This window comes from Micropterus dolomieu, linkage group LG09 (assembly GCF_021292245.1).
Source record: "Micropterus dolomieu isolate WLL.071019.BEF.003 ecotype Adirondacks linkage group LG09, ASM2129224v1, whole genome shotgun sequence".
NCBI classification, from domain to species: Eukaryota; Metazoa; Chordata; class Actinopteri; order Centrarchiformes; family Centrarchidae; genus Micropterus; species Micropterus dolomieu.
This window is the reverse complement of record NC_060158.1, coordinates 218,632-245,436: the sequence shown is the minus strand read 5'-3', so window position 1 is coordinate 245,436 and position 26,805 is coordinate 218,632. Positions and strand designations below refer to the sequence as shown.

At 40.5% G+C, this 26,805-nt stretch overlaps 4 protein-coding genes across 5 annotated transcripts in view; 1 reads left to right on the top strand and 3 right to left on the bottom strand.

Moving 5' to 3' along the window:
• Positions 1-1,006: 1,006 nt before the first annotated feature.
• Positions 1,007-10,882, bottom strand: rnf139 (ring finger protein 139). Its single transcript, XM_046058190.1, has 6 exons — positions 10,369-10,882; positions 6,901-7,544; positions 5,948-6,095; positions 5,718-5,824; positions 4,898-5,149; positions 1,007-3,798 (listed from the first exon to the last, which is right to left on the bottom strand). The coding sequence occupies exons 1-6, from the start codon at positions 10,529-10,531 to the stop codon at positions 3,019-3,021; spliced, it is 2,094 nt and encodes a 697-aa protein (XP_045914146.1). The 5' UTR covers positions 10,532-10,882; the 3' UTR covers positions 1,007-3,018.
• A 928-nt stretch (positions 10,883-11,810) lies between these two features.
• tatdn1 (TatD DNase domain containing 1) lies at positions 11,811-18,367 on the bottom strand. 2 transcript variants are annotated; one of them, XM_046058194.1, is made up of 12 exons: positions 18,332-18,367; positions 17,107-17,172; positions 16,980-17,029; positions 16,415-16,478; positions 14,700-14,843; positions 14,399-14,441; positions 13,486-13,571; positions 13,356-13,396; positions 12,936-13,012; positions 12,611-12,681; positions 12,209-12,335; positions 11,811-12,067 (listed from the first exon to the last, which is right to left on the bottom strand). In XM_046058194.1, the coding sequence occupies exons 2-12, from the start codon at positions 17,144-17,146 to the stop codon at positions 11,965-11,967; spliced, it is 846 nt and encodes a 281-aa protein (XP_045914150.1). In that variant the 5' UTR covers positions 17,147-17,172; positions 18,332-18,367; the 3' UTR covers positions 11,811-11,964. The 2 variants fall into 2 exon arrangements, with proteins under 2 accessions (XP_045914150.1, XP_045914149.1); XM_046058193.1 differs by lacking the exon at positions 18,332-18,367 and adding an exon at positions 18,131-18,218.
• A 102-nt stretch (positions 18,368-18,469) lies between these two features.
• Positions 18,470-21,764, top strand: ndufb9 (NADH:ubiquinone oxidoreductase subunit B9). Its single transcript, XM_046058195.1, has 4 exons — positions 18,470-18,599; positions 20,195-20,387; positions 20,743-20,856; positions 21,352-21,764. Exons 1-4 carry the CDS (start codon positions 18,511-18,513, stop codon positions 21,481-21,483), a joined length of 528 nt encoding a protein of 175 aa, XP_045914151.1. The 5' UTR covers positions 18,470-18,510; the 3' UTR covers positions 21,484-21,764.
• A 1,163-nt stretch (positions 21,765-22,927) lies between these two features.
• The window catches only part of LOC123976690 (fibrinogen-like protein 1), a 7,237-nt gene continuing 3,359 nt past the window's right edge, over positions 22,928-26,805 (bottom strand). The window contains exons 2-5 of the mRNA XM_046059040.1: positions 25,759-25,893; positions 24,744-24,960; positions 23,428-23,623; positions 22,928-23,286 (exon numbers count right to left, since the gene is read on the bottom strand). Of these exons, the coding sequence (XP_045914996.1) occupies positions 23,140-23,286; positions 23,428-23,623; positions 24,744-24,960; positions 25,759-25,893 (695 nt within the window). The 3' untranslated portion in view covers positions 22,928-23,139. The remainder of the gene's footprint in view (positions 23,287-23,427; positions 23,624-24,743; positions 24,961-25,758; positions 25,894-26,805) is intronic.

Genomic DNA, 26,805 nt, shown 5'->3' with positions numbered 1-26,805 from the left:
TACAAATAAAGAAAAAACTGGATGGACTGCATCTGTTTTCACTTCTTTCCTCCCCCTCACCCTTTGGGCCCCTTGTCACTTCACCTGTGTATTTAACATTTGTAGTTGGGAAGGGCTCTGGTTACAGTAAGGATGCCCGGATCATCTTTTTGCGCTTGATCCTCATCAGTCTTTTAATTTAGAGAATACGCCAACCAAATCCAGTACTTGTTTGTTTTTTCCTATTATACTACAGCATTAAATTAAAATGCATTAAAATTGGCGAAGCCATTTCAGTCAGTTTGCCAACAGAGTAGCTGTTTTAATAAGTTTGTAGGCATTAGCTGCAGCAGTTATCACATTGTAAGAATTTGGCCTTAATTTTCTTTGGTGTCCAAAGCTCTAAACCAGTTGTGGGTGGATGTGTCTCACATTGTCATATCTACCACCTCAGCATCCCCCCAGCAAAGACATACCCATCTTGTGCAGAGCTTTACAAAGACAAAATGAAATGCTTACAACTATCTATAACACAAAAATCTCATCTCATGTGTTCCCAGCAAAAATCCCACAGCCAATTTGACCCACATCAGGTGACACATCTTGGCTACCACAGTAGAAATCTGAGTACAAAGTCATGTAGTTACCTTGTCAATTAAATCTATTTTAAAGCACAAACTATTAAGTAAGTAGTATTGCTGTGAAGGCAGACCAAAATTGAGTAAGAAATCTGCCATTTGCTGCTTTCTTGAGTTCAAAAGCTGTCACCCAACATGGCAAACTGTAACTGTACTGTACATACAGTACATATCTAACTCAACTTAGAATAGCCAAATAGCACCATCTACCCGTCCAATGAGTCAACTGCATCTCCACACTGAAGGGTGTACTCGTGTAAAGTAGAATATGATATAGTATATATGATCCTAATTGTACTTAAGCAGCTTCTGTGGATTTCTGTGTGTATGAAATATGTACTTAAAGTAATTTACAGGTGATGTTAGTGATACGAGACAGAGTCCGAACGCATTATCAAAGATGATTTTATTTACATACATCTCTTTTTAAAACAAAAGGCAAACTGAACAGCTTTTACCTTTTTAAAAAGCTTTCAGAACAAATCAAACTAAATAATCAAATTAGACCCCAAGTCATCTCATTATCAACAAGAACATTCTGCGACAGGTAATTAACAGTTATGCGCATGAGTTTAAAACGTTCAGGCTGTGGAAGTCTAAACAATAGAATACTCTGTAGAGTTGTGCTTAAAAAGCATTTTTAACACAAATTCACAATGCAGATCTCGGTCGTCACTGAGGGATGTATATTGTCCAGTAGTTGTTAGTTTTAAGTTTACTGCAAAAAAAGAAACAAAACAACTTTTCCAGACTTTTCTGCGGCTCATTAAAAATACTCTTCCAGCCCTGCAGTGGGACCCTGAGACCGTCGGGAAGGTGCAGTCACGGTGACTGAAAAAGCTCCTGTCTGTTCCAGTGATTACAAGCAAAAAAAAAAAAAAAAAAATAGAAGGTGCATTTACTGAATAACTACCCTTCTGGGAACAAAATATTACATCTGCTGGCTTGTACAGCGACTCAACATCAGCGCTCTTATTATAAACAACATGTTCAAGGTCTGGAACAAGTGTTCAACTAAATTAAATACTGATTTATGTGAAGAGAAATATGGAAAAGAAATTAAAAACAAACTCTCCTCTTATCTTAAGGGAGAATGTTTGCACGTTCATGTCTTATTATATGTACAATAACGTACACAAATGTAAGCGAGGTCACACAAGAGACCAGTAGTAAATGATAGGAGGTATATCAGTGATTACAGTAGCAAGTCTTGTTTTTCTCCCCCCCCCCCAGACACACCTCTGTTTTTCTCTGGTTGGCGCAGAGTTGATGGAAAACTGCTTCACTCTCCTGGCTTCATTCTCTCTCTGGACAAGTTCACAGATTACCTGTTAAAAGTTAGTTGAGGACAAAATTGTTGAACAGGCCACAAAACTGAGCTGTGATCAATCTGCTAGTCAGGATTTGAGAGCACTCGATCAAGCCTGGTTTTGTAAGACAAAAAGTTCAAGAGCGAGAATCACTGACACAAACACCACTGACACGCACACAAGCAGCAATGTTATGAAGACTGTAACCAATAACGTTTGGCAAAATAAAAACAGCTGGAGAAAATAGTGACAGCAGGTTTCAAATGGTAGCATACAAAATGCTCCAAACTTGTCTTTCTACAAACACTCAAATTCTGACTCGCAGACCAATTAAAGCTTGAATTTGTTTAGTGGCGCCACAGTTAACACTTCAGCGTTTCCCCTATAATCCACCGCTGGGAACATGAACTGCATCTTCAAGACAGTCTACGCACAATATATGTCGGCAGGCTCACACAGTCACACGTTTCATTGAGTGCGCACACTCATACAAATACACACTGGAGCTGCATAAGTGACAAAATCTAAACAGGAGTTGTGAAGTGACTGAAGGCTTATCTTTTTTTTTTTTTTTTTTTTTTTGAGGAAAAAATATTTCCACAGCTTCCTCAACAAGGCTGACTTGTGCTGTGCAGAATCTTATAATTTAGTTTAACTTATTAATTTAAGTCTGCTTTGAGGCACTGGGAAATAAATTGTGTGGCGAGATGAACAGAAATTGTGCTGACAGAGCAAGATTTGAATCAGGATCCACAAATTTTAGATAAATTATAAAAAAAATAAAATAAAAAGAACAGTATGAGTTTTTGGTCTACATCATGCAGCCCCGACACACACACACACACACACACACACACACACACACACACAGAATGAGAGCAGCAGTTACTCTTTTCCATGAGCCCTTATAGAGTAAAACCCAAAATCTCAAAATCAAACAATAAGAACCTAACAAGACAAAAACAGAATGACATCCCTGACATTTTTTCAAAACAAAAACAAATTAAGATGCTGAAGTTGTATTTTATAATTATTTTTAACTTAAATATAATAAAGATATATGTATTTTCTTTTCTATAGATCCTCTCTCGTCAGTCCTCGGTGGAGTCTGTGTCGTCATTGATATAGTCTTCTTCTATTGGCGTGCTGCCATTTTGAGTCCCCCACTCATCTTCGTCATACTCTATACTGTCGTTGTCCTCCAGCAGCTCGTTGTCGAGCTCCCCCGGTCCTCCTGCAGCCTGAACACCGGCTGCCGCTCCATCGGCCGGCGGCTCGGCGGCTGGCTGTCCAAGCTGGTTTTCCCCCGGCGCTGGTGGGGCTGCAGCGGCGTCCTGCGGCACTGCGTAGCCCCCGTTGTTGTTAGAAAAGGCGGCTCTGTCTCGGCTCTCCTCCTCGACGTAAACTCTCTGATGGCACATGGGGCACGTGTCCTGGATGTAGAGCCACTTCCTCAGGCACAGCGCGTGGAAGTAGTGGTGGCAGGGCGTGATGCGGGCCGAGGTGGTAAACTCCTGGTAACAGATGGCGCACACGTCCTCGATGTCCCTCAGCTGGTCCCCTCGCACCTCCGGCAGGGAGTTGATCTTCTTGACAGCTGTGCGGCGGTTGATGAACGTCTTCCAGCCGTTCTTGGCCTGCAGGTAGATGTTGAAGTAAGCGTGCAGACACATCATGCAGGCGCGGATCTTGCTGCCGGACTCGAACATCATCGTGTAGGCACCGTTTCCGAACATGATGACGCCAAACAGGAACTCGATGATGTTGCCTGTTGAGCGCACGTAATAGACGTAGTCGTCCAGCTTCTCCCACAGGACGTTGGAGAAGCCATCCACCATGAAGAGGCCGTAGACTGTCAGAGACACCAGCACCTGGAGGGAGGAAATAAAGAAACAAGGTGATTTGTGGTGAGTTAACTTTTAGCTTTGGTTTGTCTGTCTGATTTGCTAACAGCGTGTAAACTGAAGCTCTCAGTGTTGCTGCTCTTGTAAAAACCACAGACTGTATGTAAAAAACGCTACACGTTGTTCTGCTGTTGTTTGCATCGTGTGTCGGCAGAGTCTATTCGTCACGTTACATTCAACACGTTACGCTGTTTAGTCAACCAACCAGCAATCTAGAAACGCTACAGACTGCTCTGTATTTCTGTCAGTTGTTGGGCTCATTGCATCTAAAGACTTATTTGTTTTCATGTAATTGTCCACGGGGTCATTGTATTACCTATATAATATAAAATCTTGATAATGCACACTTGGATGATTTTCATATGTTTACAAAAGGTATTTGCTGTTATTTTATTTTTTATGCAAACAAAATGGCAACTGTATTTGTAGTTTTCAATATAAATTTGTTGAAATGGTTTCAGTGTGTGTATCAGTACATTTTAATATTTTTTGGCACATTTTTGCGTGATAATACTGATAACCGTGATAATTTTGGTCACTATAATCGTGATATGAAATTTTCTAAACACTTAACAATACAGGTTGGTTGTTAAAAGTGAAATACTTTCTGTCGGTGTCCCTTAGATGCATTAGTGTTTTTGTACATGTCCTGATTTCTGACATGTTCTTTTGGGTGTTGATGGTTGTGAAAGAGTCAAAACATTTCAGCTTTCACTCGCTTAGAAAACATGTTGTGCGTGATCTTGGTCAGGAAGCTTCCTTTTTTTCAGTCTCAAAATGCATGCTCACTTGCTCTCTCACTGTTATTACAACTCAGCACCCATAAACTAGCCGTGCTGGGTCAAATAGCTAAAGTTAGCATAGCAAAGTCATGGCCACGGTGTCTATAGGTAGACAGACAGAAGCCTGCTTCTGTGGTCCTGTGGTGTCGGCTCTGTCTCTGTTTGACCAGTAGAAAAAAACTCCCTTGTGGTTAATAAAAAAAAAAAATAAACTGCTAATAAAGACAAGAGAGCCACAAATGTTCTAAACAAATATAACGTTAATAAAAATTCTCCATCCTTACCTTGAGGCAGAGCTCCACGCAGAAGGCTGTGACGGCGAAGAGCCAGGTGTTGAGGGCGTAGTTGTGCCAGAGGGCATAGCTCAGCACCACGGGCAGAACAAAGAGCGCCGTGGACACCAGCAGGACGGGGAAATGGCGCCGAAAAGAGGAGACGTGGGAAGCGCTTAGGGACATCATGACAGGGTCGGTCATGCCGTGGATGAAGTGCAGGATGGCCGTCAGCAGGAGGCACATGTTCCGGCTCAGGCGGACCTTCAAATCGAAGACAGAGAGAAGCACTTGTATATAATGCTAGATCATAACGGCAAGCAATACTGCAAGTTTTAAATATATAAAATAAGACCTATTTAATGCCAATTAAAAGGTAGAAATAAGACTTTAAGCCCCCATGGTTTAGGGGTTAAGATGTCAAACATGAACTGCAAAGTCATCTGATTGGAGTCCGGCCAGTAACCTTTGCTGCATCTCTCTCTGTTTATAACAAAGGCTTCAATACGCCAACACAGTTTGTGTAATAATGAACAATGGCATACAAAATAGGCTTGACACAGGTATTTCAGAGGCTTTAAGAAGCCTTTGCTAAAGGTGCTCTGAAGAGAAAGTTGGAGAAAATCACACATAAAGGAAAAACACGGGAGGAAAAAAAGAAAATAATTTAGGTAAAGTTCAGAAACATGGTGAACATCCAGCATCAAATCAGAAGCTTTCGCTGCCGGCTTGTGTCCGTGATCCCTTTCTAAATCCACCAATTAACCCCGACTCAGTAATCAATCTGTCAATCAACTAGGGAGCCGGAGTCATGAATCCCGCAGCGACATACCAGGCGTTCCTCAGGGTCCAGGCTGCTGAGGCCGGTCTGCAGAGCCAGGATGAAGAACAGAACAGGAGCCACGAAGCCTAAACGTTTGTCTTCCTCCTCAGTCGAACCTGGAGGGTCAAAATGAGGCAGAACACTGAACTTTAGTGGCTTTCTTACAGCCAGTACGCACGGCAGATTATAAATGTTTGTACAGCACACTTGTTGTTTAACACAAACACACTCGGCCGTACCTATGAAGGCCAGGATGCTGAGGCCAAGGTAGTGCGCTACAGAGGAGATAACGGCACTCATCCCCAGAACAGTGAGCGTGGAATCACAGCCGGAGATGATCAGGTTACTCGTCAGTTCCCAGAACACATCCCAGCTCAGCAGGTATCCCTGAAAACAGTGCAGTCACAGAGCTACGTATGTCTGGCTGATACTAACAGTGATGCATTAGCTGTTTGGTTTTTTTTGTTTTTTAAACATAAAGAAACATTTTTGGAATCCTTTAAATTTGGTCATTTAAGAATTATAACCATGATGCATCTAGAGACGCGGTTTTTAAATGACCTCAAACAAACAGTATATCTTTGGTATTTATTTAGGTATGCAACTTCTTGTTACACACAAGCTAAAAAAATATACTTGTGATATAATGAAATCGACCAATGCTGACGTATCGGTTGGGCTTTACATAGCTTCTGGTGTAGTGTACAGACATTTATTTCTTACTTTGTATTTTGCAGACCTACAGGGTTTCTGCAGCATTGACCTAATTCAATTAGACACTTTTTAATACCACACACAAAGCAATTTATAAACGTTTTCCAGTTATACTGGTCAAAGAATGATGGAAAGCCAGTGGCGATGAGAATGCCAATGACAATCTGTTAACTACATACAGTTACTGACATTTATTTCACATTTTTATCAGTACTTCCAAGCTGTATATAACAAGGATTTCTAGTGATGTGGTCATCCCAGATAACCAGCAGGAAATTGATGGTTGAATTACCAAATAAAAAAGGATTAGTACATTTATTTAAGCTTTTACTAAAATTCCCACTTGCGCATTATGTGATTGTAAGCTTACTGTAGCCTGCAGTAACGACAATGTTTGCTACAGGTCTGACGGCACTGACTGAAACAGACGAGTACGGAGCATTTACATTAAAAGCAGACTGAATGGTTCTGATCTTACCTGTGAGTCGGGGCTCCCGTCTGTGGCGTCACCGCTCTCCCTCCTCACCGCCCGCACCACGTAGACCAGGATCAGCGCCTGGGCGGTAACCCGAGTCAGCCAGAACACACGCAGCACGTCTGGGAATCTGATCCTCTTCCACGTGTCCTCTAGCAGCAGCTGAAGCCCGTAGATCCTGTACATGTGCCTTACGAGCAGGTAGACGTACCGGCAGGAGTAGTAAAACCATTTGAGCCTCATGGCCAGGCACACAGCTGTGTTTATTGTCAGCGCCAGGCCTGAGAATAAAGCCACCAGCTGCCTGACATCCGCAGGCAGCTCAATCATTAGCCCCCACAGAGGGATCATGATGTCCAGGACCACCAGCGCGGCGAACACAGACTGGAGGTTGAGCAGGAACACGTAGCCCACACCAAAACCAAGCTGGACTGCAGCCATGCCCAGCCACAGCGTCGGCCCGTTTCTGGGCACCAGCCTGAATCCCAGAGCTGCTTTGTAGTAGGCGCTATAGAAGTCTATGTGGGAGGTGGCGTAGTAATTGAAGAGGACCGCCGCCATGCCGAGGACAACGGCAAAGAAGAGGGTGTAGAACTTGAACAAGGCTTTCTGGGAGAGCAGCAGCACAACGCTGGAGATGAGGACACCTGGGACACACAAGAGACGCAGTGAGCAAAGACCAGAAAATGAACAGAAGACAATTGCTGACTGTAGCTTGTAATTTGTCTGATTGGAGGTCCAGTGTGTAACAATTAGGAGGATCTATTGATGGAAATGCAATATAATGTCCGTAACCATATTTTCAGTGGTGTATAAGGATGTTAAATAATGAACCATTATGTTTTTATTAACTTAGAATGAGACATTTCTATCTACATACACCGCAGGTCCCCTTACATGGACGTCGCCATGTTGCACGGTCATCTTTCTACAGTAGCCCAAACGGACAAACTGCTCTACAGAGCATGTTTCATCACAACTTGAAAACGTACGAAGAAGAAGAAGTAGTAATAATAATAGTAGTAGTATTAGTAGTCGTCGTCTGTTTTGTTAGAAGTAAAAAGAGAAGTGAACTTTAGACAAATGGAGGAGCACACATATTATTTAACACAAGAGCCGACAGAGTGTGCCGGCCACCGCAGCTTCTCCTACGTGTTTGCAAAGGGAGGGTTGAGCAGTGAGTGAGCCATTGGTTGCATTTCGCAGCACTCACCATTAGATGCAACTAAAAGGTAGACCCTGAACCTTGTATAAATCTGTCCGATTAAACAGCATTAAGTGTGGATTTTAAAGTAAAGAATCTGAACATACACAAGCGAGGTTAGGAGGAAAACAATCAACTTGCTTGCAGAGCTATGATCCTGACAAGTCAAGCAAACAAGTGCAATGCAACAGGGCAAAGCAAGGCAAATAAAGAAAGAGTCGAACATTTCATCAATCAAACCGGTCAAACATTTCTTAAGACATTATAACTTGTATGGTTGGTTGCAGGACGTTGTTGTCCTGAATCACACATACAGTTATCAAAAAAGCTTTAGTATATTTCAAGTGAAAAATGGAAGCACACAAAATAAATAGATAAAATTAACACCTGAGTCCGCTTTGTGAAAGGATTACTTCTTTATTAATGTATAGTGTCTGCTATGTAGCAGAAGGGAGTTACAAAAGCTCAATTTCATTATATAACCTTTTATTTTGTGACAATAAATTTACCTATCCTATCCTGTATGTGTGCGCACTGGGGTTGTTTTCTTTTTTTAGAAATATACACACTTCAAGTCATCCACCAATTGTCAAAACAGGACAGGATCTTACTATGTCTAAATAGGGAAATTTCCTTGGATGAATTGATTCATGTTTAAATTTTGAAAACAGTTGCAACAAAAATGGTTAGTGGGCAGTCTGTTAAAATCTAGTCTGGTAAAAGCAGCAAAAAAAAAACTCTACGTAGAAACTAATGTAGATACGTAAATATCTAATTTTACTCTTTCTATACCCCTTGTATAAATTGCCACCTTGACCTTCAGCCCCTAACAATGTTTATCAGTAACTGACAAGCTGCGTTCCTCTTGAATCACCTGTGTAAAGAGTTCATTGACTTAATTGACACAGGGTAATGAACTTTGCTGTTAAAGGGGTGTTTGTGAGGGCTTTTTATTTATTAAAATATTATCTTTTTAACATTTTAGTTTGTGTCTATTTGTATTTATTTCAGGCAAACATTACTAGGTTTACATGCTGGAACTAAACAAAAAAATTTGTGGGTTGTAGAAACAAGAGACTTTTGGCTGACCCACTTTAAAAAGGCACCTTATTTGACCCCTTGCCTCTCCAAACCCAGAGAGCCTTGACTAAACACCAAGAGGACTTTTCACGGAGACTGAGCTGTTCAAAGGTCTACAAATTGTACAAATGGAGAGTTATGTAACCTGGTAGTTGTTTATCTGTGTAGTGTTTTCTGTTAACAACTAAATGTTGCACAGAAAGAAGCTTTAAAAAGTTGTTGAAGAATAAAAACCAGCTGTAATTAATGTAGACCGGGTTCAAGAAAATGAACAGATGAAACTATGCCTGTCGAGTGCCACAAAAACACAAAAATGTTTGTTGCAAGTCGAGAGATACAATAATAAATATGTTATGTCGAATTAGGCTTGTCTGTAAAAATGATTAATTTCATTAATTAAAATTAAAATGCAACTGCTGATGGAATATTGTGCCCAAATTGGCATTAAAGTAAAGCATAATTGCTTAAAATGGTAATGTCTAAATGAAAAGGATGTAAAACCTCACAAACATCTGTCATAATGTGAAATATTAAATAAAATACAGGCCTAGTTTCAAACGTGTAGGATTTTGTACTCAAGCATTACTTTTTGCCATAAACTCAGATGATGGGTGTGATGATTACAGGTGAAATAATCCATCGGTTCTTGAAAAGAAATTGAATCTGCAACAATTTTGATAATCTGCTCTTACTTTTTAAAGTCTTCTATGATAGATTATGTTTGGGTTCTTGACTGCTGGTCAGACAAAACAAGACATTTAGTCAAACTGGACTCTGGGAAATCGTGAAGGGCTTTACAGGGATAAAGAACAATTTGTCGACAGGCTGAATGGCAGAGAAAATGTCCCCCCACGGTCACTTTGAGAACTTAAATTGAATTCAGTTGACTTTGACACAATACCTGCGATAACACACCTGCTTAGCTAATAGCTCGTAGCTAGATAGCGAGCTGCTAAACATCAAACCAGGCTGAATTGGGTCTAAAGCAAACTCGTTAAACACCGTGTTAGATCATTTTAGCTTGTCCTGATATTACAGCTGGGAGTTAAATCGGCTTTAGTCGCTCTGACAGGTGACATAGCTTCACACTAACGTCACGGCTAAAGCGTCGGTTAGCTAGCTGTCAGTGTGTTGTGGTCTGCGGACAGACTTTGGAGGCTCCCGTACCGGACTTTTAACATGCTTACCCGTGACCCGGACCAGCACCTTGCCCACCGCACCGGCCCATCCCGAACCGGGGTCGTAGTATGAGTTAAAAATGGCGTCAATAATAAAGATACAGGGAACTCGCAGAGCCACATCCAGCACCGCTAAGGCCTGCCGGCCTATCCGGGCTTGAGTGGACGCCATGCGGCTTCGGTGAAGAGCTTACAGACCCCGGCTATCCATGCACCATTAAATAAGTTACAGTCCGCCAGCAGCGGCCGCCTGTCGTCTTCGGTTTCGCTTTGCCTGGCGTTTATTCAATAGCCGGGAACCTGCTGCTGTCCGCCATCTCGGCCCAGCGGAACCTCCTGTTGCTTCTTCTTTTGCTCTTTAATGTTGAGTTGTTGGCATCCGGAGTGTTATCGACACCGTCCGCTACGCTTCAGGGTTCTCCTCAGATCCTGTGTCACTCAGTGTCATGAAAAATGTTACGAGATCTCCGAAGTGGCCGTTTCCTATTGCTTTGGTTGCTCTGCGAAGACTGCAGAAGTTGCTAGGCTGTTGGTTATGCTTCCGACGTAACGTAACGTGACTTCAAGCGTCAGAGGGTGTGGCAGCTGACGTAGCACGTTTCACAAACAAAACACAAAATGTGCAATTGCTCCATAATTGCTCTTGATTAAGAAACAAAATGAATTTTATTACTAGAACAACTCTTAAATAAGAACTGTATGTTACATATATGTCATATTCAGAAATCCTCCAAAAATGACAACATAAAGAATATTTTTGATGCCATTTCTGCAGGTTCTCTTAAATTTTTGAGAAATGTTTTTTATAGCAGGAATTGATATTTTAGATTAAAGATATAGAGTACATAAAAACCCTTTATCTCATAGACTCTCAAACTATAAACTACTATTTTCTTTGATGTTTTTTTATGTCGTATGCTGTTCCTCTTACCTTTATGTTGGCTAATTCATCTGTATAGTTTTATGTTTCGCACGTGTCCGCTTTATCTGACACATTTGCTAAACATAAAAAAAAAAAAAGACTAATTACACAAGCAAAAGTTTCATTCAATCCGCTAAAATGCTGTTCTTCTGTCTTTAATTCCATCTCTATTGTTAAACACTGTTCCTAATGTAAAACATTTTTACAAACACGCACGTCCTGTATCACATCTGTGATTCAACATACATGCATATTTACATCCCTCTACTCTGACACTGACTGATAAATATAAAAAACAGGCGGTACTTTTTTTGTATATGAAATGGACATTTTCATTTCTTTTTCGAAAAGTTCATTATTGTTTGTTTGTATTGTTGTTTTGAAATCATCCAGATAGCCTTGTGTTTAAAATGAATTGTGTTTAAAGAGAAGCACCCGCTAGGTTCAACCGTGGCTTCACCAATAACTTAATTTACAGCTACAAGAAACACAAAAGAATTTAATTCTTTCAGCATTAAGGAAACACCTGTGAAAATGTAATTATTTTATTTCAGAAGCAATTTCACAATTGGCAAAAGTAGAGTTTTACCCCTGGACAAATCTTACACACACACACACACACACACACGTAAAATAAGACCATGTCAGTTGGTCTCATGAAAGTTTAAACATGTTCATCATCATCAGCTGGAGCTGAAGAAGACTTTGTTGGTGTTGTTGTAGATTGCATTGGCCAGCTCTAGGGGGTCCTCTTCCCTCGCTGCTGCCATCACCTCTAGAACTTGTCTGAAGAGACAAATAGTAAAATCTATACATTAGCTATTTAAATTCAGTGCATGATGGAGTAAAAAACATTAATGTTTAACTCGCTCAATTTATCCGTTGAGTTAGTTTTTTACCCTCTAACTGCACTCCAACATTACTCACATGATGTGACAGGGCTCGTTCCTGTCCTTCAGACAGTGCCCCGCCTCCCATTTCTTCTTTGTGGGAAATGTAGTTTTAATGTATTTGGAGCCTGCATGAGTGTTCTTCACGCCACACCACGGAGCATCTGGGAAGGAGCAGGTACGTATTAATGCATAAATAAATGACTAACAGCAATGTGATGCACAAAACATCCAGATTTTTTTATTTTATGTAATTATGAAACTGTGATACAGCTTCTTCAGCAAATCTGATGTAAAATTCTGGAGCAATTTAACTGGAATATCAGGAAATTTTGGCTTAATGTGGTTAACAACAAATTTACTGCTATTCTAATTTATTTTCTTAAACCATTCAATGGCCACTTTTTGTCAAATGCATTCTTTATTACAATACACTCACCTGTTTCTATCATTAGCCTCTCAGTCGGGATAGACTTCATAGCTTCAATATTGGCCTCTGTTTTCAAGGAACTGAAACATAGAAATAACGATAAAACTGTTCAAATTGACTAAATAATTTAATGATTAATTTGGATGACTAACAATGCAACACATGTCCTGTCAGCTCATTAGTCTGTCTATGGTTGACTCTAATGAAAAACTTTGCTTGTGTTTAGACCAGTGGCAAATAAAGTTAGATGCGATGTGGAAATGAGTGCAAATGTGGTTCATTCTTGAGGTTCAGGGGGGGAAAACCTCCACCTCATATTTCAAAATCCTCTTACCATCCATTTATTCCAATATAGAGGTCCAGGTCAGTGAGGGCAGCAGCGTCCTCTGCAGTCCCATCAAATGAGTGGACCTGAAAGAAAATAACTCTTACAGATATTTCAGATTGTTGTTACAGATTTTACTGCAAAGTGTCTATTAAATACATCACTTCAGGTAGATTGGAGATTTCCCAGGATCACAAAATGCAATGCACAACGGGAATGGAAGAGATACACACAGCTAAAAAAAAGTAAACTAATTGCAGAAGATGTTAAAACAGCTTCCACATCAATCAACATCTAATCAAACAATTTCAGCAGCAAAGCAAAGAGTCAAAGTTCCCTTTCAGTAGATAAGTGTTTATCTTTCCTGTATACTTTCTACCAAACAGTATACAGCGTATAATAGCATACGGTATAAAACAAATGCCTCACCACTCCTCCAACACATCGGTCTCGATTTCTCTTCATGATGTCTGTCAAAACAGAGACAAAGAAACAGTTAAAATGTCTTGTATGAAAATCCCTCTCATGATCCAGAGCAGGTCGTGGTGCAAAAATCTACCGATGAACTCCTGATGGGAGTTTCTGCAGTGGAGGAACATGGGCAGCTTGGTCTCCTCTGCCAGGTCAAACTGCTTCTCGAAGAATCTGTTAAGGACCAGAAAGAGCAAAGAGAGGGGAAATAAAGTAAGTTTATCCAAATAAAGGTTATTTCAGGACTGCATTTACTTACTAATATTGTTATGGAATATGGACAGAGGAGCACTGACACACTTAAATAATAAAATAAAGAGAATTGTTCAACATACAATTAACAGATAACAATTGTAAATTAATGTCATTTATCAAATAAAAATGCAAAAAAATTTACTTGTTCCAGCTTCTCCAATGTGATGATTTTCTGCTTTTCTCTCTAATTTTTCACTTACTTATGGATTTTGAACTGTTGTCCTGACAAAACAAGTCATTTGAAGGTGTGACTGGGGGTGTTTGGAAATCGTAATGGGCAGTTTTTTAAACTTGTTTGACTTATTAATTAAACAATGAATCAAATAAATAATCAATAGATTCATTGGTAATGAAAATAATTGTTACTTGTAGCCATATTTTTAACATAAGCTGTAGCTGCAAAACAGTGAAGATGTGAATCTGGCTCAAAAGGACAATCAAAGACACCAGAAATGCAGCCAGGCACATATATATCAGGTTCAACCAACCTGATGCAACTACAAACCAAAAGTAAACAGATTTTATAAGTATTTGCTGGTTTTACCTCTTTATGCCCCCAAAAAATCATTTGAATGGTACAATGTAAAGAGGGGAAATCTTTGGTTAAAAGTCTGTAGTTAAACACAACCAGTGATGGGGCTTCTAGCAACTACCCACAGGTACACTTTAAAGGCTAAAAGGCCAATTTTGTGGTAGTTGGAGGGTTAGAGTAGCTTTTAATATTCACTAGTGACAAATTAACTTACTTAAGTTGAGTCTCTTTGGGGCAAAATTCCAATCTGTCAAAATCTGGGACAAGACAAAAAGACACAGCATTATTCATCATTATTACAGCTTCAACACATCACTAAACAATGGAAATACTCATTGTTACCCACAGCTTATTTACACTGATATGAGTAGTTTGTATTATATAAATTTGTTGCTTACATATAAATACAATATTAGTTTTTAGTATATTAAATACAGTATATATAAAAGTATATATAACATGGTATTATAAAAACTATAATCATTTCTGTTCGCAACAGCGGTAGCAGTACACACCGAGTCCACACTCTCCGATGGCCACCACCTTTCCTCTGTGTGCTGATGCCAGCTCCCTCAGCCCTGAGAAGTACTGGGATTCTCCATTCTGCTCAAACTCACTGCAGCGGGTGGGATGGCAGCCGACTGTGCAGTAAAACTCATCTGTAATAAAGGAGGGAGCTTAAGTATAAAGAGTCCAGCACAGAGGAAAACATTAGGCAGATTTTGCTGATTCTGCTCTTGAATAGATGGACTTATACAGAGGCTTAAAGTGGGGGGCAGGCCTCCCCAGGAGGGCTGCAAAGAGTTTCATGGGAGGCTCAGTGAAAAAATTACATTAATTATCTAAAGGAGATATAGAATAGCCTCGCTGTGTTTGATTTGGTTAAATAGATAGTTCAGAGATACAGTAGTTTTAGAGAATTTAAAATTTTTCCCACTTACCCAGAGACTAATAAATGCCTTACCAGAGACCTTTATTATGTATTTAGTGTAGGCTGAAGTTATGTCAAACAGAATATTAGGCTGTCTTGGCTCATTTCTGTCTGTTTATGTGATCATATAACATTATCATGATCCCTTAGGCGTCCACGACAGGCAAAACTAACCAAGTAAACTAAAGCGGGGGCGCCTTATTCCAAGCTTTGTCTGAGGGGAGACTTTAAAGATCCCTAGACTAATACAAACAATCACCTATTTTGTATGTATGTTCTAATGAAGACCTCAGAAATTTACATTTACAGTGGCTTGCAAAAGTATTCATACCCCTTGAACTTTTCCACATTTTTTCATGTTACAACCAGAAACGTACACGCAAAGTGGCGCATAATTGTGAGGTGGAAGGAAAATGATTAATGGTTTTAAAGAAATTTCACAAAATAAATGTAGCGTGCAAAAGTATTCAGCCCCTTTTAAGCCGACAGCCCTAAATAAAATCCAGTGCTACAAATTGCCTTCAGAAGTCACCTATTTAGTAAATAGAGTGTGTAATCTAATCTCGGTATTAATACAGCTGTTCTGTGAAGGCCTCAGAGGTTTGTTAGAGAACATTTGTGAACAAACGGCACCATGAAGGCCAACGAACACATCAGACAGGTCATGGATAAACGTTTGGAGGAGTTTAAAGCATGTTTAGGTTCTAAAAAAATATCCCAAGCTTTGAATATCTCATGGAGCTCAGTTCAATCCATCATCCGAAAACGGAAACAACTGCTGCGTTGTTGAAAAGAAGCCATAAGGAGTCCTGTTTCTGGTTTACCAAAAGCCAAGTGGGGGACTCAGCAAACGTGTTAGAAGGTGAGTTGATGGGAAGATGGATGGAGCCAAACACAGGGCAATCTTGTAAGAAAACCTGTTAAGAGTCGGCAAAAGACTTGAGACTGGGGCGGAAGTTCACCTTCCAACAGGACCCTAAACATTCAGCCGGAGCTACAACGAAATGGTTTACATCAAAGTAATAAAATAAAAAATGTGGAAAAGTTCAAGGGGTATGAATACTTTTGCAAGCCACTGTATGTGAAAAGGCCCCTGGCTCTGCAATACAATTCTAGAAAGACTGCAGACACTTTTCTTCACAATATGTCTTTGTCATTGTTACGGCGCAGTGGATAAGACACATGACTTTGGTTTAAAAGACCCAGGTTTAATACCCCACTGTGACACATCCACCAAATAAAAGCGTCAGCTAAATGAATAAATGTATGTAAAAAAAATGATGTAAACATATGCATTACCTCTGGTCTCAGCTAGTTTAAGGGCCTCCTTGCTGTCTTCTAGGCTCCCTCCTGTGATCATAAACTGACGAAGAAACAGAAATTATATTACTAATGAGACCGAAGACATTTCAAATGGGGTTTTTTTCAGTGTAAAATAACAGGACGAAGAGTCTATGTTAGCTACTTTTCATCCTCTGGGGACCTTGTTTGTTTGTACCAAGGGGCCTCACATCTCCATACTTTCTAAAGGCCAGCACGGGGTGACTCCACTGGTTGATTGTATTTAAGCTTATGAGATAATGATGGCCTTACTTCTCAGCTGATTTATTACCCCAGTAAACGCTATGCTAATGAGCTCATGGTCTCAATCGCTTGTTTCAAGTCTTCTTCAATGCAGCATTATGTTAATTTTGTAAATGATGATCCCATTTAGAGAAAAAGAGGCAATAAAGGAGGGTATGCTTCAAGGCGTGGTTACCTTGTGATTGACAAGTTGACCAACATTGCAAACTATAAAGCCACTTGTGTGACTACAACTAGAATAAGTGCACACTCACATTAAAGTGATGGGCACACGTCTCACCTTTTCAACTCCGATTTTAAGAGCTCTGTCGATGATCTGACTGAAGTCATCTGTCAGAAAATCACAACGGGTCTCAGATTAACTTTATCCCAACAGAAGACAAGTCAAAAGTAAACACGTTGCTCACCTTCATGTTTCTGCTTCCCTCTGTAAAGTCCTCTAAACATGGGATCTGTCAGGTTCACACCGATATCTGGAGAGGGAGAGGTTGAAATGTATTGATACTGCAATACCAAACACTTTGTTGAGATTCTTTCTTGATGTGCTGGAACAGATAACATGTTTTCTTGGCATCCATTACTGTGAAACTGGTACCAACAGCCTGCTGGGATATATTCTATTGCAATAACTACTGTATGTTATTAATATAAAATGATAATACATTCTGTAGTTATTGTTATTACTGGCACTGACACCAAAAATGCATAGTCAATACGCCGATCAGTGTAGATGATAAAATAATATGCTAGATATGTTTCCATTAGGGCTGTAACTAATGATTCAAACCCTAAAAACATTTAGCAATCACCATCCATTCCAAAAAAAGAAAACTGCAAATCCACAACATCGAGGAGCTGGAACCAGCAAACGTCTGGATTTTTTTCCTTTATAAAGATCTGATTAATCAACTAAATGTTTCATCTTTTGGTGTTCTTTAATGACACAGTGGCTCCATGTTTTGATGTTTGTAGAAAGAAAATTATGGATTTTACAAAGCAACTTGTTAACTTTTTTGTTCACATCGAATAGATATGAGTTACTTAAATGATTGTTTTGTCTATAAAATGACAAAGAAGAGGTGAAAATGGCCTTTAGAGTCCACTTCTCATTGCTTGTGTCATCTGAGCAACAGTCTACCATCCAGTGGTGATTCACTTTCTAATGATATCAAACAGACTCAGTTTGGATTCTTCACTGTAATGCCAACACCTGCTGCTGATTGTAATAGCTGTAGGTACTATAAACTAAAATCAGACCCTCTGACATTTCCCTGCACAGCTGCAAAGCTCTGTGACTGCTGTGTTGTCATTTTCAGCAGGGCTAACTTCATGCTAACTAAACATGCAGGCTTTTCTGTTTGCAACAAACGACACCAAGAGACTTCCGCCCTTTGTGTTTTAAAAGCTAGCCATTAAACGTCAGTGTCTTACCGATGAATTTGTGCTGAGCCATTGCTGTAAGAGTAATACTTCTGAAAAGAATCACACATGTAGCTCTCACCAATCCCATAATGCTGCATTACCGTAATTACTGTCATATGGGAGAAGCCACATTACTGAAATAGCAATCTTTTATGATAATTTTCCCCTTAACTAAATATTTTAGACGGTAAAAATGTGGAGCGAACTTACTTTTAGTTAGTCATTTAAGAAAACGTCTGCGATGTAGTCCTGACAACAAAAAAAAGGCGGCTATAGACATGAAATATTTTTGCGCATTTTGTAGGTATATACGGTCGCAACATCCAATCGCCACAAAGTCCCAGAATCCTTCGCGCTGCTAGCTGAGAAGGTGACAGGGGACGGCGAAAATGGCCTCTGCCTATCTTACTCACCAGCAGAAAGTGTTGCGGCTTTACAAGAAGTCACTAAGACATCTCGAGTCGTGGTGCATCTTTAGGTAAGAGGGGCTGTCTTCGTGTGAGCTCTGCGGTGAAAAGTCAGATTCAGATTTATCTGCAGTAGAGCAGTCTGTTTATGTGCCGGTGAGCTAACAGCTAAGCTAAATGCTAAGTGCTGCTAGCCAGGTCACTCATTCTTCAAATCAATCAGCTCTACTGCAAAAAGCGTTTCCTCCTCAGCTCACCCACTCTTCTTCATTCAAACAAGATTATATATATATATATCCCTGACACTGTCCTGTTAGTTTTAGACATTATATTGGTCAAATATAAGTTGATACTTGACACTTTCACAGGGCGCCAGCTAGCGTCGGTATCAGTGAACAGTCCAGTTGGACCTAAACTAACGTTATACAGTCACTCACTATAACTAATCTGTCAATATAAGTTATCTGTTAACTAGAAAAGTTTATATATAATGTCATTTAGTTTAATGAGTATGTGTTTGCTTGTTCACAGCCACTCTAAACACTGTTATGTAAAAGTTTGCTCCCTAAATAAAGATGACAAAAATGGATTCAATCAATCAAGTAACTGGTTTTGATGGGTTCAGCTTCAACTCTTTTCTGTATGAGGAACTGAATGACTTGAAGTTTTTGTTGGTTGTTGGTCAGGAAAAGACATATTGTGATCTGGAAGGGATTTGTTATTGATATTATTTCACATTTTATAAAGTAATTAAGGCACCTGATTCTTATACACTTAGTTTATAGCTGGAGAAAATGATATATAGTCACATTAAAGAAGACTTTTTGACAAACAAATCTCAATTAGACCCTCAACCATTTTGGACATTTGAGGCTGGTGTTTATATTGTATATTTTAAAAAACTGATAATTATATACCAGGATATTTTGATCGCAGTGTTTTAGAGTTAAAAAGTAAACGTGTGACTTTTCTTTAATTGACAAACACTGAAACGGCAACATATATTGGGCTTTTCTGCACTGCAGTTTCATATTGGTTATCTTATTGCCCATACAGATATATTGTATCTGTTACAAGCTCATGTTGGTCGATAGATTTATTAATGTTCTATCATTTTAAATATTGTTATTGCTGAAACAGTGTTGATACTGGGTTAAAAAAAAAAATAAAAGCTCGGACTCTTGAGACAAGAATTATCAAGAAGAATTTCACGTTGTTTACATCAAATGTCTCAAAGTTATAGTGTAAATAGGAAAACATCATAGTGTTTTCTCAAGAGGAAGAAATGCTGTTTATTATTCAACAGACAATTTTTTTTTAATTGTCTGAGTCATTGTAGAATAAAAAAAACAATGCAAACATTCCCTCATCCCTGCTTCTCCATCGTATGTTTTTTAAATGCTTTTCTGTCCTGTGTGATTAAATAAAAAAAATTGTCTTACTATTTTATGATGTTTTATAGACTAAACGATTAATGTTCGGGTTGATCAGTAATGAAAGCAATTGTTAGCTGCAGTCCTACTTCAAATGCATGTTTCTGCTTGTGTGAGACTTTAATGGTGCTACTGTCTCTACGTTTTTCTCTTACTAGATGTCTTGCACTTAAAGAAGACATCCTGTCAATATTGTGATTTTAAGAAATATAGCTGGTGTTTTCCTGTTACAGAGACAAATACCGCTTCTACGCCTGCATGCTGCGGGCTCGCTTCGATGAGAACAAGAATGAGAAGGACATGGTGAAGGCCACCATGATGCTGAAGGCGGGAGAGGAGGAGTTCTGGGCCAACCAACATCCCCAGCCCTACATCTTCCCCGACTCTCCTGGAGGGACATCATATGAGAGATATGAGTGCTACAAGGTGAGGCGGGGCTTCATGTGCTTTATCTGGATTGCTACCATGAAATGATTTGTTATGTGAGAAAGTGTTTTGCACTTGCTGTCAAGTTGTTACTGCCCTCTGCTGGAAATGTAAGGAGAGTGCAACTGGATCGATCTACTCCAAACAAATGTATTCTGAGAAAGTCTATCCTCAGATGTTAACGTTGTTTAATGTAAGAGCTTAATAACAACTTGTTATTTTGAAGAATGTTCATACTTTTTATCAGGTGGCCTGTTTTAGTTAATTACGACACATTATGTAAACTTATTTGAAGTGAAAACGCGGTGTGAAAATGCAGAAAGTGTCAACGTTACATGATGTTTTGTTCCTGAAGGTCCCAGAGTGGGTGCTGGACCACTGGCACCCGTCGGAGAAGGCCATGTACCCGGACTACTTCTCCAAGAGAGAGCAGTGGAAGAAACTGAGAATGCAGAGCTGGGACAAAGAGGTGGGCTATTACAGGACACGTTTTACCACCAGGGCACACGTCACCTCCATACACACAGCAAAATACACATTACAGTACTAACCATTCTAATACTTAAGAAATGACTCAGGAGTGTTAATTGATGGTGTGAATGGACACTGCCTAAGACTAAAACAGCTCACCTTTGTAATGGTGAATGCACTTACTTTTACTGTGACCACAGGGCTCTAAGCGGCCGTTGTTCAAGCGTTTTTGACTTATGCCCCCCTAAAACAAATCCCCGTCTATTAGCTGCCCTCTGTGACTATGTATTTTTTATACAAGAAAAAGGCAAAGATTAAAGGAAAGTCAAAAAAGGGAAGAGAACTATGTTTTTTTCCTCTGTTCTGTCCTGGTAATGATTTTGCAACCTTCCAGGTTTTTCCCCTGTGAACCTGTAGATTCACAACAATGAATTGATAATGAAAATAACTGCAGCCTTTTTGTAAACTTTTGTCCCCTCCCGTCTGGTTCCAGGTCGCCCAGCTGCAGGCTGAGACTCAAGCCGGCAGCCCCAAGACCGAAGCCATCCCTCCTGCCCGCAAAGAGGGCGACCTCCCCCCTCTGTGGTGGCAGTACGTCACCCGCCCCAGGGAGCGCCCCACATAAACACCCTCTACCTCCTGCTGTGGGTCACCCCCCCCCCGCAGTCTGAGGGGAAACTGTACCCAACCACACAACAGCTGCACCATCTGTCTGTAAAGAATGTTTTATTAGTGATTTCTGAGGAGGTTCACCTGTGCAGGTTGTGTGGCTGAAAAGACGACCTGCCTGTATTCACACTGATTCTTCAGTAGAGTCAGTTTATGGAGCTTGGTGACTTTGAGAAGTCCTGTAGATGTTTCACTTAATACCTGTAACTGTTCCAATAAATAAATGTATAATGAAAATGGTGTGTGTGTTGTGTACAGGGAGACACACTGCATGTTGTGAAGCCATGTGGTTAACCGCAACTGAAAAGTCCTTAATATTAAAAAATATTGTCTGCATTTACAAAAGGTACAATGTTACTGAAGAGGTAAAGCAGTTGTCTAAGAGCTGACCATGAGTTTAATACCTCCCAATATCTCATACTTTTAAATACATAGCACAAAAGCCTATCCTGGCCACGTGTGTGTAGGTAAAAGATTTGCCTTCCAGCACCTGTAGAGCTCACAAGAAACCATTTGTAATTTGAGTGGGGTTATGTGCTGGACTACTTTACAGTCATCACTATCTGCTTGCTGTAACTTCACATTTAGCTTAAAGATATGAGAGTAGTAGAGATCTCATTTAACCTCCAAGTAAAGCTACCGTCCCTCCCAAAACACCATAAGTGCTTTACTGGCTCTGTGTGTTTCCACTTATCCTTGCTGATTAGACATTTGCTTTGGCAGAATTGGGGAAGATCTAGGCCATGCATTATGTTAAGTCCAGACTCAATACACCAATAAGAATAATAAAGTATCATGGTGTAATTTGCCTCACCCTGACAGGTGCAACACCGCTGACAGAAGAGAGAGGATGATGTCAATCAAACAGAGAACGCACACTCCTTACACAATCCTTAGAAGCACTCCGGCTATGCAAAATAAGTGAAATCCCTTGTGTGGGTGATCCAGTGATTGTGCGTGGCCTTTAAAATGCTCTCAGTGTGGTCATTACACTTTCGTTAGGCATCGTTACTGGTGTAATAGACTTAAAAGCAGAAGAATTCAGTAATGATTAGTAGTGTTAATTTACTCTTTACACTATCTGCTTCTAAATGTGTGACATGAAGGTAGTTGGATATTGAATATTATTATTAAAATCAAGTTATAACTGTTCAGGTATTAGACTCTGGATGGTGGAGCAGTTTTCTAAGACTGACCACTTTTTGTTTGTGCAGCTACTTAAACATTTACTAAAACACTGTTTAACTTGTGATCATGTTAAAAATTTTATTGTCTGGCCCAAAACCAACAATGTGTTGTAGTCTGTCCCTCTTCTCCGTCTGTGGCTCTCAGCTTCAGGCTCATTGGTTCCCGCTGAAGACATAGATCTTTAAACAGAACAAAGTCATACAACCATATCGTTTATTTAAAAAAAGGTGTATTTCTAAAAACAGATGGGCACTGTAGTTTTTAGCAAACGTTACTCAAACAGTTGGAAATACTGCATTTGATGGGGATTATTTTCAGCAGCGGATTCATGCATGTTTGGTACTGTAGTAATGAGTATTTCTGGCAGCCAATAGAAGCAGCTAGCAGTCCTTAGAAGCTGCAGGCAATAGAAAACACTCCATCTCTACGGCGACAAGCGCGGCCTGAAGTTGCGTGGTCGTATCATCATGGTGACTGCCTTCAGAGAGTAGAAGTCTGATTCCTTCCAGGAGAACCAGACGATGCCGTCCGGCCCGAGCAAGTTCTGAGCTTTAAGTGAGTAGCGCCCGCCCTGGTGGAAAAACATTTCAACGTCATTCAACATTTTAACATAACACCAATCTTGTTTCAACATTTAGTTAATATTAGTCCTATACCCACTGTGTGTTCTTGTGTACTATATCTTGTGGTATATTCTTGTTGACCGTCTTACCTTGTAATAGACGCCGTTGAGGTTGGCGTAGAAACACTGGTGGAACCACCAGCCGGCGTGGCTGATCTCGGCACAGATGTTGCCAGTGTCTGGCGTGCTGAAGCCCTGCCGGTCGTGGTACCAACCGAACGAATCTTCCACTGTTCCACTGAAACCAGACACGTGGAGGCGGTACTGGTTCTCCTCATCCTCTATCCTGCAGGAGGAAGAGAAGAAACCGTAATGTCTATAACAATGTGTGTACTGTAACGTATAAAGGCTTTAAGTGATCCTTCATCGCCTGCTCCTCGTTACTGTTGCTACGCTTATCCAGCTTTTAAATTTTGTACATTGCACAAGCACTTTACAATGATAACAGTGGCAGCAGATTAACTAGTCAAAAATAGTAATCTTTAAACCAAAGGGTCCTTGTTATACAACCACCCTCCAAATTCTGTATACCAATCATCACTCTTACTAGTCCAATGCACATTGCTATGTGGAGAAATCCAAAGCTTGTAAGATCTTTATAGTACTTGTCCTCTACATGTTTCTACACTGAACAAAATTATAAACACAACACTTTTGTTTTTGCCCCCATTCATCATGAGCTGAACTCAAAGATCTAAGACTTTCTCTATGGAACCAGTCAGTATCTAGTGTGACCACTATTTGCCTCACGCAGTGCAACATATGTCCTTCGCATAGAGTTGATCTGGTTGTTGAATGTGGCCAGAGACGGTTCCTCTCTGGGTGGCTGGTCTCAGATGATCTTGGAGGTGAAGATGCTGGATGTGGAGGTCCTGGGCTGGTGTGGTTACACGTGGTTGCGGTTGTGAGGCCACGCTTTTGGAGACGGCTTATGGTAGAGAAATGAACATTTAATTCACGGGCAGCAACTCTGGTGGACATTCCCGCTGTCAGCATGCCAATTGCACGCTCCCTCAAAACTTGTGACATCTGTGGCAACTGATGGAACTGCACATTTTCAAGTGGCCTTTTATTGTGGCCAGCCTAAGGCCCACCTGTGCAATCCCCATGCTGTCTGATCATCTTGATAAGCCACACCTGTGAGGTGGATGGATTATCTCGGCAAAGGAGAAGTGCTCACTGACACAGATTGTGACAGATTTGTGAACAATATTTGAGAGAAACAGGCCTTTTGTGTACATAGAGAAAGTCTTAGATCTTTGAGTTCAGCTCATGATGAATGGGGGCAAAAACAAAAGTCTTGTGTTTATAATTTTGTTCAGTGCGACAGCTATCTCTGTACCGTTACTATCTATATTATGCATCCTTCTTCCACAGGTTGGTTCTCTTTCTAACCATCTGTCTACCTGAAGGTGTGGTACAGGGCGTGTCTGTAGGCGTGGCTCCAGTCCTGCAGGTCGATGCGAAGGCTGTAGTGGCCATGGTTGGACAGCAGGTGGAGCTGTTGGTTGCCCAGCCAGTGTTCTTCTCTCGGGTCGCCGAAGCCATCTCGGTACTCTGACCAGCCGCGGTTAAAACTCACTGAGCCGTCGCGCCGCCGCTGAAAAACCGTCCAGCCCCCGCCTGGGGCACAAACATGTACACACAAAGACTAGTATTGAGTGCTTTTGCTACTGTGACTGAACCAAAATGCCTTCCAAGAAAAAGGCCTATTATGTAAAGTAGTTTAATATAAATATAAGTTATAGACATAAAGGTTTTGAGACTCTTGTTTGCCTGTTGTTTTAATGTTGTTGTGTTCAGCTCTAGGCTTAGATTCAGAGTTTGTTTCAGAATATGCACTTAAAGCACAATTTCAATTGACTCGAGGCCATAAAATAAGCAAACAGCAACATTAGCATTCATCTGGAGTGGAGTTTGTGTCAAGTCAAATATGCACTCTCTGTTTTGCTCTATTTTTGGTTTCCACCAACTCTTGAGTGAAATATCTTTAGCAGCTAAACGCTTCACGATATTCACCAGTTAGTTGCTAACTTTGACTGTCTGCTGTTTGGTGCTGAGCAGGTAGTGACAGTGGCTTTTCAGAGTTATTCTTTTTTGCTGACTGCTGTGTTAAAAAACACCGATGAGAGCATTGAGGCTGACAAAAGCATTAGAATTGCTCATAAAACCAAAACAATGAGTTGAAAGATAATTCTCTGTGACTTAATCACTATAAGCGACACGATTGTTGCATATTCCTCATTTAATTTGTGTTTAATCAAATTACCACATAGCAAACCAAAGGCCTGGTAGATTTCCAGCACAGAAAGACCTCACACATCGCATTGTGGGAATGAGGGAGAAATCAGAGCCCAGTAAACATTTTTGTCCACACTGCATATCCGTGTGAATAACGTGTGTATACAACATGTGTCTCACCCTCGGTCTCCATGTCGCAGTAGACAGGCAGGGTGGAGCCCGGTGACAAGACGATGGTGTAAACACCAGAACGCCGAACACCATTGTGATACAGAGATGCACAGTCTGACGCACAGAAAGACAGGAACTGTCCATCTGAGAGAGAGACAGACAGAGAGAGAGAGAGAGAGAGCATCACAAAACCAAAACATCAAACTGTCAACTAAACCTCATGAAACTGGTGAAATACTGAGATGTTGTTGTTGCTGTTGTTTATTCTAATTGCATAATGCTCCCACAAGTAAACACACTGTTTATGATCTCTTTATTTCATTTGTCATAACCAATTTACTGTACAACGATTTACCTCACAAGATCATAAATCAATAGCATATTTAGCTCCTCCCATGCACTATAATTGACTTACCTTCCGTGAGTGTTTATAAACCTCAACTGTTGATCCCAAAAGGTTCATTTCTGTGCTGAATAATGTACAATGCTTTTTTGCCAGATACTATGCGGGTCAGCTGCAATGCGTGATTGTACTTGGAGCTTGAGAAGTAAGTAAGTAAAGTTTTCTATGAAGATTCTCAGTCATCCAGGTCATAGTTATCCAACGAAGGTTAAAATGAAGGGCAACTGGACTTGGTTGAAGATACTGGAAGACGTTTCGTCCCTCATCCAAAGGACTTCTTCAGTTCTGACTGACTGGCAGGGAAACTCAGCTATTTAACCTCAGTGGGGTCGTTATCCCGGGTCATCGATACCGCTGGTTCGTTAGTGTTCCTTGTTGCTGTGACGACAGTCGTTACAGTCGTTGAGACTACCTGTGGCCAAGACTGAACGACCATCGTTGGTATCTTCACCTGAGGCCAACAGGTTACGTTTGTTGAGTTTCCTGGGAAGTGATGAAAGGACAGCATTGTAAGTGGGGGATAAGTGGTGGCGTAGACCCCCTCCCCTGTTCAATGACGGCTTCTCGACCCTGGTGTAGATGCTTCCTTGACACCTCTTTCAAACCATCCATCTTCTCTGTCTAAAATGTGCACCTGGTGGTCCTCAAACGAG

What these genes read in the sequence shown, in the direction of transcription:
- rnf139 (XM_046058190.1), bottom strand. Translation starts at nt 10,531, where the DNA reads ATGGCGTCCACTCAAGCCCGGATAGGCCGGCAGGCCTTAGCGGTGCTG. An exon ending in ACGGGAGCCCCGACTCACAG is followed by an intron (nt 6,096 to 6,900) that starts GTAAGATCAGAA and finishes CACTGTTTTCAG; the next exon opens with GGATACCTGCTGAGCTGGGA. An exon ending in TGGACCCTGAGGAACGCCTG is followed by an intron (nt 5,150 to 5,717) that starts GTATGTCGCTGC and finishes TTCGATTTGAAG; the next exon opens with GTCCGCCTGAGCCGGAACAT.
- tatdn1 (XM_046058193.1), bottom strand. Translation starts at nt 18,209, where the DNA reads ATGGGATTGGTGAGAGCTACATGTGTGATTCTTTTCAGAAGTATTACT. An exon ending in TTAAAATCGGAGTTGAAAAG is followed by an intron (nt 16,479 to 16,979) that starts GTGAGACGTGTG and finishes TTTCTTCGTCAG; the next exon opens with TTTATGATCACAGGAGGGAG. An exon ending in CTCCCATCAGGAGTTCATCG is followed by an intron (nt 13,397 to 13,485) that starts GTAGATTTTTGC and finishes CTGTTTTGACAG; the next exon opens with ACATCATGAAGAGAAATCGA.
- ndufb9 (XM_046058195.1), top strand. Translation starts at nt 18,511, where the DNA reads ATGGCCTCTGCCTATCTTACTCACCAGCAGAAAGTGTTGCGGCTTTAC. An exon ending in AGAGATATGAGTGCTACAAG is followed by an intron (nt 20,388 to 20,742) that starts GTGAGGCGGGGC and finishes TTGTTCCTGAAG; the next exon opens with GTCCCAGAGTGGGTGCTGGA. An exon ending in TGCAGAGCTGGGACAAAGAG is followed by an intron (nt 20,857 to 21,351) that starts GTGGGCTATTAC and finishes GTCTGGTTCCAG; the next exon opens with GTCGCCCAGCTGCAGGCTGA.